The sequence below is a fragment of the Penicillium antarcticum genome (assembly GCF_028974205.1).
Source record: "Penicillium antarcticum strain IBT 31339 chromosome Unknown utg000004l_segment0_segment0, whole genome shotgun sequence".
NCBI lineage: Eukaryota > Fungi > Ascomycota > Eurotiomycetes > Eurotiales > Aspergillaceae > Penicillium > Penicillium antarcticum.
This window is the reverse complement of record NW_026695302.1, coordinates 1,184,692-1,204,250: the sequence shown is the minus strand read 5'-3', so window position 1 is coordinate 1,204,250 and position 19,559 is coordinate 1,184,692. Positions and strand designations below refer to the sequence as shown.

Here is a 19,559-nt window from a genome sequence, read left to right as displayed (position 1 = left end):
GAGGGAGGGAGAGAGGGAATCAAGGAAGAGGCGCCACGCCATGCCACAGGTACACTAATCCCCGATTCGAAAACCGACCCGATCATCATCATCAGCACGAGCAGGGAATTAACACATTTATTTCTTGGCGGCAGCCTCGTCATCAGCCTTGGCCTTAGCACGCTTCTCGCGCATGCCGCGGTAGCGGGCCTCGGCGCGGGCCTCACGGAGACGGCGGTAGGCAGCCTCCTCACCCTTGGGGAGGGAGTCACGCTTAACCTCGGTGATGGCCTCGGCGGGGGAGGGGTTGGTGATGGGGAAGGTGGCCTCGACGCGGGTGGCGATGCCCTCACGCTCGCCCTTGGCGACGGTCTCCTTGACGGCCTTGACCTCCTCGGCGGAGGAGTCGAGCTTCTTGAACTGACCGCTCTTACGGGGGAAGAGGATCAGGCGGGCCTTGTAGTCAGCAAGGCGGGCGACGTTGGCAGTCAGGGACTCCTTGGAGTAGTTGGTACGGCGGTGGTCGACGGAGATACCAACGGTGCGGGCAAGCTTCTTGGGAATGCCAGCCTCCTGTATGTCGAAAGAAAGCACTGGTTAGCATGGACTGTTTCTCATTTGATCCGTGACGCTTGTCGAAGTGGCGGATTTCCAATATACCTTGAGCTCAGCGAGGGTGAAACCACGACCGGCACGGACACGGCGGTTGTACTTGACGGTGGGGCATCGGACAACGGGACGCAGCTTGTCAACCGGACGGGGAGCAACAGCAGCCGCCTTAGCGATGCGGGCCTCACGTCTACGGTGCTTCCGGCCGGGCTATAATCCAAGTTAGTCAACCAAGTTCATTCCTGCGCTGAAAATTTTTTCCTCGATGCGAGACGGTTTGCGATATCGTTCGGGAGAAAAATCTTCTTGTCGGGAGGTTGGGTAGTCGTACCTGGTCGAAGTGCACACGGACACGACGCTGCCAGTCCTTGTGGAAGTCTAATCAAATTGTTAATCACACCATTCCTTCAATTCCAAATCCATGTCGGTCGTTTCAAAGCGATCACACAGATAGACACAAGGCGGGATCACTCACGGTTCTTCTGGATTTGGTTGTTGTGCTTGATCGCCTATATATCCCACACACAATCGGTCAGTCAACATTCTTTCGAGATTCGAGCCCGGATTTCGATTCGCGGATTCCAATTAATCGCACAGGTCGATTCCTTCATTGTATCTTCCAAGCAGAGGAGGGTAACGCACCATGTTGACGGATGGGGATCGAGCCGGGTGGTGGTCGTCGAGGGTTGCTGGTCGAATCTCCCTTCACGGCAGAAAATGAAGTTCCCATTTTTCGTGTGGCCGCCCGCTGACTGGCTCACCGCCTCGCTTAGCGAGCCCTAACCTTACCCGATTTGGTAATCTGCCAGAGTTACCGACTTGGGATTTTAATTGGTGATTTTTTTATTTTGATATGTTCAAACTGTCAAGAAGAACATGAGATTAGAATGAAATTTTGGATTTCGATTTAATTCTACGGAAAAATTTCTAGTTCATTTCAATCTTTATAATTCGTCAATTGGCCCGAAAGACCCTAGTCCTATCGTACATGGTCATACCATTCCATTTCATTCGCCATTTATAGATGCAAGAGCCATATGGCCTCTGCAACGTCTTCATTCCATTCCACGCCTACGAAGGCCAGGTACAGAGTAGACAGGCACCAATAACCCCAAAGCACATCCAACTTAATAACGCCAGTTGAGGACCATGGATTTGTCACATGGCCTCTCAACATAAAAACAAATCCCAGTCGCTAGGTTAACAACACCGTATACGGCATGTCATCATGAATCGTGAGTCTTTCCCAAAGTCGTAACAAGCAAAACAGCGCTAGGTCATGAATCATATCAAAATCGGCAACACGACTTGTCGTGCAGCCACAGGATATAGACTTAGGCGTTGATGCCCAAGCCAACACCGTCACCGGCCCTGGACTTCTTAGAAGTAGTCCCAGTCATCTCGGAGCCTGCCTTGCGCTTTCCAGCGCGAGATCGCTCCACATTAGGCTTCTTCACTTGACCAAACAGCTTGGTCTGAAGCAAGGTGCTGCTCTTGGGAACAGCGGAGCGCATGTGAAGCTGTGGAGCGTCAAGTCCGTCTTCCGCGGCTTCAGAGGCAGAGAGGGAGACAGTGCTGTCGCTGTCATAATGATCGTCTCTTGGAGGTCCTCTGGGCGATAGGTATTGGCTCTTGGGGTGGTTCGGGGTGACAGGAACGGAGGTGACAGAGTGACCGCCGTAAGCATGTGTTTGGTTGGTGATTTTGTCGGCATAGAGAAGAGCAGCAAGGCCATCGGTGTGTTCGCCGTGGCAAATGCCGTGGAGCTCATTCTGCATGCCTGGTGACATGCTGCCATAGTTGAAGATCTGAGAGAAGTGCTTGCGGTTATCCCCGATGCGTCTCTTCAGCATATTGTTCTGATCCCTGAGCTCCAAGGACTCGGCTGTGACATCTTCAATCGCACGCTTCGCCTTCCGAAGCCTGCTGCCCAGAACAGTGTTGAGCTTCTCTAGTTCCTGCGACCGCTGCAGAGCGGCGAGGTAGTCAGTATTCACCATAGACTGGGAGGGTCTGGGTGTGGCAAGCTCCGCAGGGTGCGAGCGACCGCGGTATTCGGCGCTCTGCAGGATTTCAACTTCGCGCTTGGCGAGTTGGTGCTCAACTTCGGCGCGCTTGACCGCTTCGTTACTTGCAAATGATACTAGGCTGTTCTGCAACTTGAAGTGTAGAGCAGACATGCGCGATTCCTGGGCGATAGCTAGAAGATCCTTGGCAATGATACGCAATTGAGCTTCGCCGGCACGATCAATTTCCTCTGCTGTAGGCAGGTTCTCGGAAGCACCATAGGCATCGCACAAAGACTTGTCCAGGCCGGCCGGCGTGACTAACGAAGGACTCAAAGAGCGAGAGTGTGAGCGAGATCGAAGCGGGGCACCCGGAATCTGAGTCGAGGGTGGAGGAGTCATGTCTGATGACGACAAAGGCGGGGGCGACAGGAACTTCTTATCTGACTGAGATGATGGACGCTTGGCCATGCCGGTGAGATCTGGCGAAGGTGACAAAGTGGCCCGACGGACTGGGGTTGAAGGCACGATCTCGACCGGTGCATCCAGAGTACTTTGTGAGTTGGGTTGAGACATGATGAATGTGGAGTGATGTTGATATATCGATAAGATCAGGTTTAAGCGGGGAATGGATCCTCACGCTGTTATCCTTATCAGCATCTATCAACGAAGCATAATCCAAGAGCCAATACATACCAGAGACTTGGTAGTCAAGCCTCAATAGTGTCAATCACACAGATGCTCAGACCAGCTACGTTGCCTGAGGAACCAAAATTCGAAACTACCGAGATCGGGAGTGTAAGGGGCCACAAGAATGAGTATTGAAGAACAATGACAAGGAGGTGAACGAAGGGAGAATCCTAGAATAAGGGAGCTTAAGAGGAAGAGAGGTTACTCCAGCTCGCAGTATTGAGGGGGGCTGGGAGGCTGGGAACGGGGAGTCTGAAGGTGCCCGCTTTGGGTTAGCCCCTGTCCCAGCCCGGCCAATTATCTAAGAATATTAACCAATCAGAGCCCTGGATCTGGAATTACCAAACTTATTTGGGCTAGACTGGCGATCACGGGACGCTCAGGGCAAGTAAACACCCGCAACCGGCCAAGCGCTGGGGGGTTGGGTAGGCAACCGATGTGATATCATCTATATCCTACACGAATTATAAGCTTATATCTGTTTCTTATCTATTTTCTTTGGGAGATATTTTTTTGCTGCTTTTCAGGCTTTATAATTCCATCCAAACGTATCAGATTTCTACTCTTTCGAAGACCTTGGACAACATTCTGTACAAAGCATTGATGATCAGCAGTTTTGGCAATAAGATCAAATCGTTAGTAAATCATCTCTCTAGCAAGTCAATCATACTGCCAAAACTGGGATATATCATAGGTTCCATGCAGTTGAAGACTCTCTCTCATCGCTATTTATCATGTTATAATGCATTCATTAAGCGACAACGCCTAGTACATATAGTACTATATTTTTATACGGGCCATTCAAGGGCCACTCAAAGTTTGGATACTATTTCAGCCATATCTTTGACAAAAGAAGCTAGTCTAAACAGACTTGGCTGCATAGATACAAATCCTTTATAGGGTGACGACACGCTCTGAAATCTGTGGACATCAACATCTTAAGAACCATTCCACCGTGAGGGATCCCTTCGCTAACACTTTTGCTAGCCTAAAAGACGGTTTCCAAACTCTTCAACCTCTATAAGATGTACAGTACAATTCTTTTCAAGAAATCGTTTCCGGTATAACAGCCCTAGCGGCTAAAGCTTTTATGCAAAGTTGTATGTTACTGAAAAAATCGACCTCAAAGCTCAAAGCCAGCAACTTGTTCCATTTCAATGTCATTCAGTATGGGAGACTGTCTTATAATATGGAAAACATAGTGGATCAAGACTTCAAGTGCCGGTTTCGAACAGTAAGTTTATGTGGAATTTTATACACTTAAAATAATTATTCATGTGAGAATCTAGCTTCCTATCGAGAACATATCTCGAAGAGGAGAATAATTACGTATTCAAGGCAAGAACGTAGGAAGTGCAGGGAAACTTTCGCGAGGGGACATATCCGATCAAGAGTTGCTGCCCCTGCTTCTGGTTTTCAACCTCATCAGGTGCTGCTCGTGGCCAAGAATTGACCTGATCATCGTTTCACTATCCGTAAATGCCCGTTCACACAAAAGAAAAGAATATTCTCAGTCGGTGTAAACTCACTAAGCAATGATGCTTTGTTCGAGATCTAAATTCTATTGAGTTTCGCAATCTCCGACTTTTCTTCATCATTTCAAGTGATTTATATGTAGAGTCAGGTTGAGGTAACTTGAGATCAGGCTTGTATGGAAACCACGACGTAGAAAGATTGAACAGATTATGTACGATTCATGGTAGAAGGAAACAAAGACGCTTAGTACGCAAGTCGAGATTATGTTTAATCACACAGACAAAAAAACATATGATCGAGAGATAAAGTATATATCAAGCCCTCAAAGTACGAAGCGGACTACAATTAGTGAGATTTCAATATCTCATATGAAAGCATGCCGAATGGTAGGACATATATGACCATGCGTTATATAAAGAGTTTGACACGCGAAATGTGATATGTAGTAGGGATCGGAAATATTTGGACACATGGTACAGTACTGCTAGGTCCTTTTTTTGAGGAAATAAGTATCAGTAAAAGGTGAAGGTACAGATCAAAGACCAGAGCCAAATAAAGAAAAGCTGCAAATATATGCTCTTATTTGTGGAACTGGTGAAGGGACCAAACGCTCCAGCCCATTCTATATAGATCGCTGACAGATCGGAAAATGGTGCCTGAGGCTGCTATCGCGGGATCGTGAAATGTAAACAATCCACTTCCACATTTCTGAGATCTCCATTCTTTGTGTCAAGACAAGCGCAAATTTGCCGATTCGCTTGGTTTCAGCTCTCACGTTCTTTGTCCCGTTCGGACATGAGCGGATCTCGTCTACTTGCGGCTTTCTCCCTGACCAAAAACCCAACAATACGTCGGTCGAGATGGAAGGACAACACAAGACAACAGCTCCCCCTCCCAGTGGTATACCACGGCCAGCAAGCGGAATTCCTCGATTGACTTCAAGGCTGCCACTACCCTCGGCCACTGCCTCCAAATCCATCAAGCCTTCCCCCTCCCGAGATAGACTACGAGCCGACCCCGGTTTAGACGAAAGACGGCTACGAAGACCTTCATATGACACACTTGTGAAGAAACAGGCCACACGCTATTCATCCCCGCCCAAAGCTCGAACAGAAACGATTCCAGCTCCACAAATACAAGATGAAACGCAAGGCGGGGCAGATGAGATTCAAACTCCGGAGGAAATGACCCCGATCACCGGCGATGATGATACTGCATCAATCGCATCAACACAGGAAGACCGTGGTCGGCGTGAAGTACGTCCATCTCTGTCTGAGCGGACACTTGAGACGCTATCACAAATCCCACCTTCCCCGGCATCAGTAAGAAGACAGTCCAGCTTTTTCAATGGCGCCAGCCCAATACGCTCGCCATCTCGGGCTCCGTCCAATGTGTCCAGCTACTCAAGATCGCCATCTCGAGCTTCATCAGGTGCGCCAAGCACCAGCGAGCTGTATACCCAGCCTGTTTCACAACTACGACTTCCCTCGAAGCCTCGCATGTCTATTGCTTCTCTGTCCCCAGCGCATGGCTCGGAAGAAGTTAAAAGCCCATCAAGGCTGAAGGCGCCATCGAGTAGACAAAACCTCGCACCTGGAGATGAGGCCAATTCCGATGTAAAGTCACCACTTAAAAAGAAGTTATCCCAAAGATCCATTGGGAACAAGGATACTACAAAGCCCTCACTCGTCCGGCCTTCACCCAGCAAGATTACCACAAAGCTTACTCAAACCAATATGGGCCCTTCACAAAAACCACTTCAAGTGAGGAAAACACGAAAACCCCACTCAGAGCAACCGGCTTCTATGCGATCTCCCTCCACGGGGTCAAGATATGTGTCTGCTGCCTCCAACGTTCAGGATGAGCTATCCCCTGAGCAGCAAGCAGAATCTGAAGCGAGAAAAGCCTCGAAATCGTCAAGTACGTTGCGTGAAACCATTGCAAAGGCGAAGGCTGCACGTAAAGCAATGGCAGCTGGAGAAAAGAAGGAAGAACTACAAGCAGAGAAATCACAGGCTCCTCCACTTGCCGATTCATGGGGAGGTGCTGATGATGAGGACCCGTTCAATCAGCTGCCCAAGGGCGACAACCGATTGGCCATAACAAAACGAGTTCAGACAGGACGCTCTACCGGCCAACTGAACATCGCGGCAATGTCTTTGACAGAAATTCCAAGGGAAGTGCTGACAATGTACGACTACGATCCAGAAAGCGCCGCAAACTGGTTCGAAAATGTTGATCTCGTCAAATTCATCGCTGCGGACAATGAACTAGAACATATTTCAGATGATGTCTTCCCAGACATCAACCCTGAAGACTTCGACCCAGACAGTGACGACCGGGGACTTCAATTCGGTGGACTTGAGACATTGGATCTTCATGGCAATATACTAAAGTCACTTCCGATGGGTCTCCGCCGCATGAAAAATCTACGCACTCTCAACCTATCGAACAACATGTTGGACATGGATAATATTCAGATTCTCACCGAGTTACCGTCTCTGACAGATTTAAAATTGGCAAATAACAAGCTCGAGGGACAATTGGCGACAGTCTTTGGTGGTCTTCACCAATTGGATTCTTTAGACCTCCGCGGAAACAATCTCACCAACCTCTCCGAGGCACTGGTTGGGCTAAGTTCATTGAGGACATTGGATGTCAGCGAGAATAAGTTGACCTCTTTGCCATTTGAGTTGCTAAGTAAACTTCCCCTGAAGACCATCAATGCGCAAAAGAACAAGTTGGAAGGTACCCTGGTCCCAGCCTCAGTGGACCGTTTCGAGACCTTGCAGTCCCTGAACATTGCCAACAATGTTGTCGTGGTCTTCGCGGCGAGTGACACGCTTGATCTGCCTAATTTACATACTCTGTTGATTGGTGTCAACCGCATCACGCATCTCCCCTGCATATCTACATGGCAGTCGCTGTTAACGCTCTCTGCGGAGGAGAACAAAATTTCAGAGCTTCCACAAGGATTTGCGGAGCTCAAAAATATCAAGAAGGCTGACTTCACTGGAAATGATCTCTCGCGTTTGGATGAGAAGATGGGTTACATGGACAGCCTCACATCCTTCCGCGTCGCCAACAATCCCTTCCGTGAGCGGAGATTCCTTACCATGGACACTGAAGACATCAAACGTGACATGCGAAGCCGCTGTGAGCCCGACCCTCAGGACACAGACGACGAAGGCTCAGTAGCCACTCAGTTCACTCTGGCGCCGGAAATCCCTGCACTGGATGTTAATTGGCAGCTCAAGTCCGGCGGTACTCTTGACCGGTCTTATTCCGAGATGACAGACCTCAAGGTGGATCAGCTAGAGATGCTTCCTTCCCAGGATATTCGCTGCCTCTACTTGCAACACAACGAGATACCCTGCTTCCCAACACCGGCACTTGCAATGCTTGCTGAGGGTATCGTTGAGCTTGATCTCTCGAACAATCCCTTCGGGACCGACTTTTTGTCTTCTCCGCTTGAGCTGCCTAAGCTGCAGTCTTTGAACTTGAATGCGACCAGATTGACGTCGCTGGAACTTTTGTTGGCCAACCTGATCGCTCCATCTCTGACGTTCTTGGACATTTCTCATAATCGTCTGAAGGGACCTTTGCCTCAAATCCGACAGACTTACCCCGAGCTAAAGACTTTCATTGCCTCTGATAACCAGTTCGATTCCTTAACTTTTGAGGCGGTGCAAGGGCTGCAGGTTTTGGATGTTAGCAACAACGACATTGATTCGCTTCCTCCAAAGATCGGCCTGCTGGGTGCTGAGCGCTCTCCTAAGAACTGGGGTAAGGGATCCGCCTTACGACGCTTCGAGGTAGCCGGCAACAAGTTCCGAGTGCCTAGGTGGCAGGTGGTGGCCAAGGGCACAGATTCAGTCTTGGAATTTTTGCGAGACCGCGTTCCACTGAGTGAGCTCCCCGAATGGGAAAAAGACGAAGCCAACGAAGAGGAGCTCTAGGAAACAAGGACCGCTCAAGCCATTACTTCGATTGGCGTGTATAATGAAGATTCATCATTTTGTTCTATGTACATATACATAATCTCTGTTTATGCTTTTCTCGGGCATTTGTTCATCTCATCATCGGATTCTGCACATATTCGTGACAGGAGTCTCATTCAGTTCTCATCAATTGGCTTGCTAATTTCATCAATAACCTTAAGCCATGTCTTTGACCAAGTGGTGAACTTGTCTGCTGGTGCATCATCAGAACCAGAGGCAACCCAAGGTGACATAACCAAGTCCACTGCTTTCGTAGCACACTTCCTCGTTTTTTGCAGGTACTGACCGGACTTATTGAAATCGGCCTCGTATAACGCACCAGCCGCCTCATCGACGTGGTCGGGAATAGCTTGTAGGTTCAACATTAATGACTCCAAATTCTTGACGCCAGACGGCGCGGAAAGAGGCGCATTTCCGACGTTCTTGAGACGGTTGTTGATGATAGCAGGGTAGACCTGGGCAACAGGCTTGAGGAACCGGATAGTAGACTTCTTGTGCTCCTGCAGGGCGGCTGTTTCTTCGTAATCGTCATCGCCATCATCGGAGTCCTCGTCGTCTATGTCCTCCTTCCCATCATCGCCTAAAAGCTCATCGAAAAACTCATCTCCATCTTCCTCGGGGTCCCAGTCTTCGATTTCTTCAACGGCATCGCGAACAAGATCCCTCCATTGCTCGACGCGGCGCATGACGAATCCAACCACGCCCTTGTTCGCGACATCAGTTACGGTATCGCATGCATCCCAGACGCGACCTGTAGCAAGGGTAACGACGTCCTTCTCAGCCTTGCTCAGATCGTTCTCTTTCCCATTATCCTTCTTCTGCTGATCCTTCTTCTGTCCAACGCGCTTGACCTCTGACACAAGGTTAAGCAGTTCAGTCAGAGTGGTCTTAACCAGAACAACAACTTCCGAGTTGAACGCCTTGGTGTGTTGCGCTGGTGTAACAAGGAGGGCAGCGGTAACGATGGACGGCAGGACGGACTCATTGAGATCACGGAGCACAGTGCAGATAGCTGAATGTGTGAATGGAGAGGTAATAGTAAGCAAAGAAAGCCTTGTGACTTGAGCTTTGAGCGCGCTCGACGAGGCCGTTAGGAGGGGCAGGGCTTCGACATCTTGCGTGGCGGCTTCGGTTGCTGCGGCGGTCGGTTGGGTTGTGAGAGCTGTTTGGAATTGCCCGATGAGGGTGAGGGTTGTGTTGAGCACGATGGATAGTTGTGACATTGTGAGTTGTCGTGGACCTGCCACTGGTGGCTTTCTTTGGAGGGGTTAGTTAGTCGGGGAAAATTTTTGGGTTGGGTTTGATAACGTTGACCGCGGGGCTGATTAGGGCTCCGTAGGATCACCTGTGTTTTTGTTTGTATATTGCAGTTGGTAAATGGTATCTCTATTTGATATAATTAATTCTTCTGAATTATAGTAGCCAGGCTAGTATATGCTGTGATTTTGACTTGGATTGACTCAATACTGGCCGAATTATTGCAGTAATAAGCTCTCCGGTAGTATACTATTACTCCCACCACCTACCATGGTATTCATATACTTCTGTTGAATGGCCGTTAAAAGAAAGAGAAGAAACTGTAATAATTTGCTACCTCAGATGTAGTAAATAGATAGAGTCTCACAGACAGGCTTCATAGTCACGCGCAAGCAGCGTTGTATAAATTCAACATCAAAGCCACAGAATCCCACCCCAGTGCCCATATTACTATATACTAAGTCTGAATGGAGCATAGCAAGCTAGCTACTAGGACTGATACATAAATAGGAGTTTACGGTATTGGGTTGGACAGCAATAGCCCTGGGGAGCTCAGAGAATAAGATTACCTAAGCATATATTTTCAAGATCAAACAAGACAAACAGCTCATCATTGCATCGATCCGAGCTTCGCGCAGTCCCAAGCTCTTTTACAAACAACCCGCGATCATGGGGACGTCCAAAGCTCGTGCTGCTCCGAAGGCGTCTGCTACACCCGCCAAGTCCACAGAATTCTCACGGCACCTACCCGGCAAGACCTTCGTCATCGACAATGGCGCATACATGATCAAAGCGGGCTACGCTTCTGATCTCTCCCCCGAAGAAAGCGTCTCCACCTGTACCTCGATCCCAAATACCCTCGTCAAGACGCGTAACAATAAAATCGTCATCGGCTCTCAGCTATCAACAGTGACCGACTGGAATGAAGCCATGTTCCGACGTCCGTTAGAGAAGGGATATGTTTCCAACTGGGAAGCGGAAAGAGAGATCTGGGACCAATCGTTCTTTGATGAGAAGACGACGGCTCGGAATAAGAACACTCACGTCGCCGACCCCGAGAATACTACCCTCGTGCTCACTGAAGCGCCCAATGCCCTGCCCATCTTACAACGGCATTCGGACGAGATGGTTATGGAGGAATGGGGATTCGGAGGATATGTCAGGTGCATAGGTTAGATGCTATAGCCATTTGAGAATGTCTGAACTCTTGGACTAACTTGAAGCTTCTCAGGCCCGACCCTCAATGCGTGGAACGAAATTCATTCTCTCTTCGGCGACCCTCTTACAACATCACCCGACTCAACTCCTCTTCCCGCAGACTGCTTATTGGTGGTCGATTCTGGCTATTCGCACACGACAGTGACTCCGGTCTACAAAGGTCAAGCTTTGCAACGTGGTGTGCGCAGACTCGATCTTGGAGGAAAGCACTTGACAAACTATTTGAAGGAGATTGTGTCAATGCGCCAATACAACATGGTGGATGAATCATACATCATGAACGAAGTCAAAGAAGCTGTCTGCTACGTGAGCAATGACTTTTCCGGGGATTTGGAACGAACGTGGAAAGCAGGGCGGAAGCACCAGGCCAGTTCTGAAGATGGGATTGTGCTGGACTATGTGCTTCCTGACCCCAATGCGAACCGAAAGGGGTTCAGCAGACCGCATGATCCTCTTATGCAGGTCAAGAAGAAGAAGGGTGCTCTCTCTGGTCTCAGCGCTGAGGTATTATCAGAGGATGTGCTCGTGCTGGGCAATGAACGTTTTGCTGTGCCAGAGATCCTGTTCACCCCGAGTGATATCGGGATGAAGTCAGCCGGCATCCCCGAAATAATCCTCCAAAGCTTGTCGGCCCTTCCCACCGGCTTGCATTCTGCATTCCTGGCGAATGTGATGGTAGTTGGCGGGAATGCCCTGATCCCAGGCTTCATGAACAGACTGTAAGTTTCTGGAAGTCTAACCACATTCAACTTAATTAACGAACTATATTTTGCAGTCAGACTGAGTTGCGGCAAATTGCATCTGCCGAATGTGTGGTGAGAGTGCGCCGGGCTAATGAGTGAGTTATCATCGGTCCCTTACAAGCTTGCATCAAGCATTAACACCTTTTACTAGCCCTATCCACTCAACCTGGCTTGGAGCCTGCCGCTTCGCCACGAACAGGGAGGAACTTAGCAGAGTAGCCATTTCCCGCCAAGAATACCAAGAACATGGATCTGGATGGGCTGGTCGACGGTTCGCCGGTCTTGTCTAAAATGTCAATTACAGCGGAAGATTTGGGAAGGAGTTTACGGTGGCCAAAATCGACAGCATCTGTAGCATTAGTGATACCCTAGTTTTCAATGTTGGTGTTTGGTCAATATGATTGCAAAGAATTCAATAAAACCCACAGTATATCTTCAAATGGCCAGAGCATCTCGTTGGAATGACGGAAGAATTTGTCGCTCTTGTCTCGATTAGGGCTGGGTGAAGTTAAGCTTCTCAAACTTTGCTATAAAAGGGTTTGTTGTCCCAAGGATGTACCCCCCGTGTGTTTCCTTGGCCAGAGAAGGAATTTTTGCTTCGTCCGAGAACTAGAGTAAACAAAAGTAGGTAGATTTCAATTACCAGACGGCCTTCTATAGAGCCTTCTTCATACATTGCCAAACTATGACAATACTCCCAAATGTAGCAGCAGTCGTCCAGCGCTTAACAGGACTACCTTCGCAACGTAAAAACAACACAAAGGAACAGTTTTCGCTCATCCTTGGTTTACCACCGACGGTACCCAAGGCTGAACCTTAGAGATGAGGCCATTCTGATCTGCGGTTTCTTATAAGGAGCCGCCCAGCTCTCTTACATTCTTGGCTGTTATTTTCAACAAATTATCACCTCTTCAAGTCCCAACCAGAGATAATTGCTGTCAAAATTATTCCACGCCTTTCAAAATATTTACCGAATTCACATTCGTCCAAATGCTTACAAGCTGCCTGGGCCGATTCCTCAAGAGAATCACCAAATGTTCCGAAGAAGATCAAGGGTTAATATATGGAAAAAAAAAGCAACCAAAACCCAAGAATGCTGAATCTTTCTAGATGCGCATCCTGTTGGAAGAGAATCCCAGCCGCCGAAATACTGACAGTCCCATGTGGACATACACTCTGCAGAATATGCCTCCGACAAATGGCATTGACTGCCCTGGACGACCAAGAACTATTTCCAGTGAAATGCTGCGGATCAGAGATTCCGCAAAAATTAGTCACCACAGTCCTAGGCTCTCGAAACAGGAAACTTTATACCTCCCGACTTGACGAGTATGCAATCCCACCCTCCGAGCGCCTATACTGCCCCGAACCGAAATGCGCACGATGGATCAACCCCAAGCACCAGATCAGTCGCCTGAATCATATGCTTTGTCCTTACTGCAAGACAAAGATCTGTCCGGAGTGTCGAGACGTTATGCATGATCCCAGGGACTGTTCGTATGACCCTAATCTTCAGTCTGTTTTGGACTTGGCGAAGAGAGAAAATTGGCAGCGGTGTTTGGGGTGCCATGCCATAGTTGAGATTGACCAGGGGTGTGCTCATATTGTCTGCAGATGTAAGACGGAGTTTTGGTAGGTTCATGTCCCTGTTTATCTTTCCAAGAGTTGGTTTGGAGGGATCGTGGTTAAGGCTGTTTGCTGACCAACTCAGTTACCTTTGCGGTAGTCGTTGGAGGACTTGCAGTTGTGTCGATATTCGTGCCCGACAGGAAGATGTGATTGGTGCAGAGGAGGATGTCGATGTTCATATACTGGTTAATGCGCTGGATAATTTAGACTGGCCAGAGGATACTTAATAGTAATTGTGTTGGGGCATCGGGCAAGAGTTTGGAGCAGATCAACTTTGTAATTTGAATTCTATGAGAATAAGTCACAGGAGGGGTATCGTGCTTGGAATGATTGTCCTCCCACATACAACGACACTTAGTAGTCGTAGAATCCCTTTCCAGTCTTCTTGCCCAGCCAGCCGGCATCCACCATCCGGCGCAAGAGACCGGCAGATCTATACTTGCTGTCACCGGTCTCCTGGTGCAGGACATTCATGATTGCGAGACAGGTGTCTAGGCCGATGAAGTCAGCCAAGGTCAATGGTCCCATAGGGACATTGGTGCCGGTCTTCATGATGTTATCGATATCTTCCCGGCCACCGACACCAGTCTCAAGACAGATAATTGCCTCGTTGATATAGGGCATGAGGATACGGTTGGCCAGGAAACCAGGTGAGTCGGCAGACACAGATGCGACCTTGCCCATGCGCTGGACAAAGGCTATGGCAGTGTCCATTGTTTCCTGGGAGGTCTGCAGACCACGAATAATCTCCACACCCTTCTGGATTGGGACAGGGTTCATGAAGTGAGTGGAGATCACTCGGGACGAAGCCTGCAGATTGGTAGGATCCGCACTCGTCGCAGCGGCAATCTTGGTGATAGAGATTGAGGAGGTGTTCGTGGCGAGGATGGCATGCTTTGGGGCGATCTGAGCCAAATTGGTGAAGATTTTCGTCTTCAAATCCACGATCTCAGGGACCGCCTCAATGACGAAGTCCACGGAGGAGAGGTCGTCCATTTTGAGAGTGGGTATCAGAAGTCCACGGGCTGCATCTGCAGCCTCACGAGTCATGCGCTGCTTAGCGACATCCTTTTCAAGAAGCTTATCTGGAGTCCAATTTTGTGTTAGAAATTCTGGTGATAATAGCGACTGGTGGAGCTCGGCGTACCAGCAAACTTGAGACCCTTATCCAATGATGCCTGGGAGGTATCGACGAGAGTGACGGGGACCTGTGCCTTTTGTGCAGCAACAAGAGCAATCCCAAGACCCTAGAATTGTATTAGGCATATATCCGGTCTCTAAATAGCATCATACTCACCATCTGGCCGGCACCGATCACACCAAGTGATTTGACCTCGGCTGCATGAGCTGCGGAGGTGGAGCTAAAGCTGCGGGCCACCGCAGGGCCCCGTTGTGAGAGAGAACGAAGTGTCGAGGAAAGCATGGCTGTGATTGAATGCTTCAGGCTCTGTGTATAGAGGAAATGAATGTGAAAAGGTGAGAGGGAAGAAGTAATTGGTATACTGCAATGACTTCACGTGCTTCCCGACGTCATTCGGCAGCGGGAAATAGCGGCCATTTAGTATCAAACCTCACCGTCTTGCAGCTGTCTACGAAATGAACATACAAAATACTTCATTCGCGACTAGTTTCACTGGGGTAATTAGAGCTTTACGGTGCCAGAAGGAGCATGTCAATGGAAATGCTATAGATAAGACATGCATAGTAGACAGCAGACCTACAGGACACAGCACAAAATAGAGACCTAATAATTCTGCCAGACAAACAGACCAGATGGCCGCGATTTTGTGCGGTAAGAGTGTCGGTTATCTTCGGTATCCTGGCGGCATCCAGTTTCTCCGAATCGCCGACGCCGAGCACGCGTCGACGCGTTCCCATTTCGACGCTTTGGGAAGCAAATCGATATCAGCCCACCATGGATGAAGAGGTTGTCCCTCTAGGCCACGATGTGCAGGTCGTTGACCCCGATGTGCGAGGCTATGTTTATGGCCTGGTCACTGCTGTGAGTTCTTTTATCGTGCCTTGCCTGGGTCAATTACTGATGCAGTTGTATCTAGCTCGGAGGTTTCAACGGCGAAGATGCCGATCGATATGTGCTCGGAGATGACGCCTTGGCCTGTTTACGCGATATCAAACGATGGCTGAAATTGTACGACGAGAAGAACAATCGCATGGATGTTGCGCGGTGCCTTGGAGAGGCCAATTTGATCAATGGAGATATTCTCCCAATTCTTGGGCTCTGGTGGGCTACAGGACAGAAGAGCAAGCATATGACTAGAATCTCTCTGGCGTGCTTGGAACTTCTTGTCCCATTGACTTGGCCGGTAGAGTTCCACAGCCAGATGACGGTCAACCACCATCGCCATACACCCTACATCCAACAAACCCAGGTCCAGTACAAGCGAGGTATCCTCAAATATGGCGGCTCGAATCTCCTACGTGCCATTATCCGAATTGCCCTTCCTAGCATGGTGACTGCTCGATCCGAGCGCGAAGCCCGAGACGAAGGAATCCTCAAATTGATGTTATACTTCCTGCGGAACATTGCGATCATTTCCCCGAACACCCGGCTTGCTGCAGAAGGCGAAGAGGAGGAAACATCTAGATCTGCGACGATCAATGCTTTCCACGACCAGGATGCATTTGCACTTCTTCTGACTATGTGCTCTAATGTTGGCGAAGACTTCAACCTTCAGGATATCATTCTGATGGAGATCATCTTCCACATTGTGAAGGGCGTCAATGTTGAGAAGCTATTCATGGATGATGATCAGAGGAAAGTCAAACGAACTGACGAGCTTAGCGAGCTCCTCAAGAAAGAAAACTCAGTACGGCGAGAGTACGCAAAGAACGCCCCGACACGTCATGGAAGATTTGGTACAATGATCTGGGTCAAGCGAGATGATGCCAAGGTGTCTACCGTCTCCGGACAAGATGTTTTGCGGGACGACCAAACTACTCTTCACAAAATGGACCAAACCAAAAAGTGGAACAAGCCCAAGCCTCGACGCAAGCAAGACGATGCGATCCAGAACAGCAACTTCAACATGCCCGCTCACTTGAATTCGGAGGCAACTAAGAACCTACGGACTTTTGTCGAAGAGTTCCTGGATTCCGGATTCAACCCACTTTTCACCCACGTGCGAAAGGCTATTGAACGCGAAGCCGAACGAGTACTGGATATCAACACCCGTCAATTCTTCTATACGGTTGGATGGTTCCTCGAGGCAGAGCGTGTGAGGAGAGCCTGGCAATCTCGTCAGCGTGCTGCCCAAAGCGCAGGAAGGACCAAAGATATTGAGCCCGATAGTTATGGTCTGGTCGCTGGAGTTCTAAATCAAGAGACTTTCATCTCCTTAAACCGGGCCATGCAGACCAGCTTGGACAACAAGGAGTGGCAAGATCTTAATGCTCAGATGCGCTGCTTCACACAGGTGTTGTTGACTGTGCAAGAAATGGCAATGTCACCACTTGAGGAGGATCAGGAGATTGCCGAGAATATCCAGAACCGAATATTTTACGAAGAAACAACACATGACCGAATTCTGGCAATTGTAAGAGGATACAAAGATCAAGGCTTCGGTTACCTGGACGCTTGCACAGAATTGGCGCATGTCTTTTTACGTATGTTGGAGCGATACTCCAAAGACAACGCCGACATGCAGATTCGATCTCGCCGAAAGGCCAAACGCACGCAGAAGAAGGCCGACAAAGGTATCGAAGATGGCGCAAATGATGACGAGGAACGCGACTCCGAAGACGAAGACGAGGTGGAAGCTGCTCAGGTCACCAAAGAGCGCAGCTTTGACTTCAAACGTTTTGCGGCTAAGTTCTGCAACCAGAGTTGCGTAGACACATTTGTTACATTCACTGGCTTCTACAAAGAGCTTAACTCGGAGCAACTTAAGCGTGCCCACCGATACTTCTACCGTATTGCGTTCAAGCAAGAGATGACCACCTTGCTATTCCGTGTCGACATCATCAGTCTATTCTACCGGATGATCAAGGGCCCAGGACCGATGGACTCAAGCAAGTCTGTCTTCAAAGAATGGGAGGAGCTCGTGCGGCAAATCATTCGACGAATGATCAAGAAGCTCGACCAGCGTCCAGCATTGATCACTGAAATGTTATTCAGCAAGATCAACTCGACAGTCTACTATCTTGAGTTTGGACACGAAAAGCAAACGTCGTATCAGTCCAGGCGAGCACCGGCGGATCTCATTATCACATCACCAAATGCGACTACGAAGGAAGCCGAGCTGAAGATAGTGGTTGGAGCCCTTGTTCTCGACGGTAGAGCAGACCTAGTGAACTGGATTGTTCATGTCTTGAGCTCGGGAGCTTCCGAAAGGGAGGCATGGGAAGCCCAAGATGAAATTCGGCAGGCCGAGTCTCCTGAGGCTGTCAGCGTTCCCAACCCACTGATTAGTATGTTGCCTGCCACAACGAATTTAGGATAAAACTAACTGTACTATAGCTGTCAGAAGCAAAGACGATGCCTGCAAGAGTGCCATGTTCTCAAACGCCAAGCTGCGTCTGCTGATGAAGCTCGTTGGATTTGAGCGACTTGGTGTCGAAGACGTCGTTGGTGCCGCTTGGGTCATTCCGGCATCTCAGGGATCCAAGAATCTACATCAATCAATCTTGGAAATCCAAGAGGCCCTCAAGACACCATTTTCCGAAGATGGCGATGATGATCCTCGCAAGTATCTTACACAGAAGAGACCAGGAGGACCCCGAGCCACGGTACAGGGTACGCTTGATGTCAATTTTGGATCTGACTCGGAAGGCGAGGATGTGGTTCCAGATGGAATTTTATTCCCACCAAACCCGCGGTCAAAGGCCAATGCGCTAGACCAGCTGAAGAAGAAGCGCAAGAAGAAGTCCAAGGATACAGAGGCTGCTGAGATAGACGATGAGATTCTGCAGGCACGACGTGATGCACGTCTATCAAACGCTCTTTCTCGCCAGGCGAAGATCAAGAGTGATCTTTTTATTCATGCCAGTGACGAAGAGAGTGACGAGGAAGCAGACAAGGAATTTTTCCGTCTGGAAGAAGAACGACGAAAGAAACACGATGCTGCAGTCAAGCATGCTATCCGTACTGGTGCCACGGAAACATCGAGCAAGAGTAAGGGTAAAGGCAAGAAAGCCGCTGGACGCAAGCGAAGCGACACGGGTGGTTCTGCATCAGCCAAAAACAAGCGACAACGCCGTGATTCTGGCTCTGCAGGAGGCGATGCTGACAGTGATGCCGATGCCGATGACGATATCCTCATGGCGGAACTTGATGCTCAATCTTCGCACTCCCAGCAGGAAGTCTCTACTAGCCACGGTGCTGGCGAGGACGAAGATACCCCTCTCACGTCCGGTGAAGACGATCTTGCTTTTGATGATGATCTCGCGTTCCTGCGTGACCGTCTAAATAAACCTGAACCTGCGGCACCCGAGAACGATGCTGAAGACGAGGACGCCCCTGTATTAGCTGCATCTCGAAGACGTATGCGTGGAGGGTTTGTGATTGACAGTGACTCAGAATGATCACTGTCGTTCATCTTTGCGACATGTTATGACCTGATGAGGCGTTTGGCATATGAACTGTAAAGCATCAGATACCTAGGATGAATGAAAATACTTTATGATTCAATATTATACATCTGGAGTGAGAACAGCAGTATGTAATCACTATAGACGTCAAGCCAAGGTCCGTGCTGCTGAGGTATAAATACGAGCTTTCTCCTCACATACAACATCTCTCTTTCTCTCTACCTCTCCACTATCAGCAATCATGGCTACGGCAGATACCAAAACTCTAATAGCAAAATGTCACTGCAACAACATACAGTTCACAATCACCATCCCAATAGAATCTCTCCCTCTGAAAACACACATCTGCCATTGCAACACCTGCCGTTACGTCCACGGCACACCATGTATCTTCCACGCCCCAC

General features: G+C 49.1%; 7 protein-coding genes across 7 annotated transcripts; 3 read left to right on the top strand and 4 right to left on the bottom strand.

Annotated features, from left to right (window-relative positions):
• Nucleotides 1–117: 117 nt before the first annotated feature.
• On the bottom strand, nt 118–1,233 carry N7508_004437 (60S ribosomal protein eL13; the record flags this gene model as incomplete). The annotated part of the gene is made up of 5 exons (XM_058462503.1): nt 118–552; nt 640–798; nt 920–966; nt 1,064–1,097; nt 1,231–1,233. The coding sequence occupies 5 exons, from the start codon at nt 1,231–1,233 to the stop codon at nt 118–120; spliced, it is 678 nt and encodes a 225-aa protein (XP_058321128.1).
• Nucleotides 1,234–1,922: 689 nt separating this feature from the next.
• N7508_004436 (uncharacterized protein) lies at nt 1,923–3,170 on the bottom strand (the record flags this gene model as incomplete). The annotated part of the gene is made up of 1 exon (XM_058462502.1): nt 1,923–3,170. The coding sequence occupies one exon, from the start codon at nt 3,168–3,170 to the stop codon at nt 1,923–1,925; it is 1,248 nt and encodes a 415-aa protein (XP_058321127.1).
• A 2,450-nt stretch (nt 3,171–5,620) lies between these two features.
• On the top strand, nt 5,621–8,719 carry N7508_004435 (uncharacterized protein; the record flags this gene model as incomplete). Its single annotated transcript, XM_058462501.1, has 1 exon — nt 5,621–8,719. The coding sequence occupies one exon, from the start codon at nt 5,621–5,623 to the stop codon at nt 8,717–8,719; it is 3,099 nt and encodes a 1,032-aa protein (XP_058321126.1).
• A 158-nt stretch (nt 8,720–8,877) lies between these two features.
• N7508_004434 (uncharacterized protein) lies at nt 8,878–9,984 on the bottom strand (the record flags this gene model as incomplete). Its single annotated transcript, XM_058462500.1, has 1 exon — nt 8,878–9,984. The coding sequence occupies one exon, from the start codon at nt 9,982–9,984 to the stop codon at nt 8,878–8,880; it is 1,107 nt and encodes a 368-aa protein (XP_058321125.1).
• Nucleotides 9,985–10,687: 703 nt separating this feature from the next.
• Nucleotides 10,688–12,269, top strand: arp6 (actin family protein; the record flags this gene model as incomplete). The annotated part of the gene is made up of 4 exons (XM_058462499.1): nt 10,688–11,189; nt 11,250–11,955; nt 12,012–12,074; nt 12,131–12,269. The coding sequence occupies 4 exons, from the start codon at nt 10,688–10,690 to the stop codon at nt 12,267–12,269; spliced, it is 1,410 nt and encodes a 469-aa protein (XP_058321124.1).
• Nucleotides 12,270–13,962: 1,693 nt separating this feature from the next.
• On the bottom strand, nt 13,963–15,031 carry N7508_004432 (3-hydroxyacyl-CoA dehydrogenase family protein; the record flags this gene model as incomplete). Its single annotated transcript, XM_058462498.1, has 3 exons — nt 13,963–14,693; nt 14,756–14,855; nt 14,906–15,031. 3 exons carry the CDS (start codon nt 15,029–15,031, stop codon nt 13,963–13,965), a joined length of 957 nt encoding a protein of 318 aa, XP_058321123.1.
• Nucleotides 15,032–15,523: 492 nt separating this feature from the next.
• Nucleotides 15,524–19,149, top strand: tof1 (putative DNA repair protein (Tof1); the record flags this gene model as incomplete). Its single annotated transcript, XM_058462497.1, has 3 exons — nt 15,524–15,610; nt 15,666–18,036; nt 18,086–19,149. The coding sequence occupies 3 exons, from the start codon at nt 15,524–15,526 to the stop codon at nt 19,147–19,149; spliced, it is 3,522 nt and encodes a 1,173-aa protein (XP_058321122.1).
• Nucleotides 19,150–19,559: the final 410 nt, after the last annotated feature.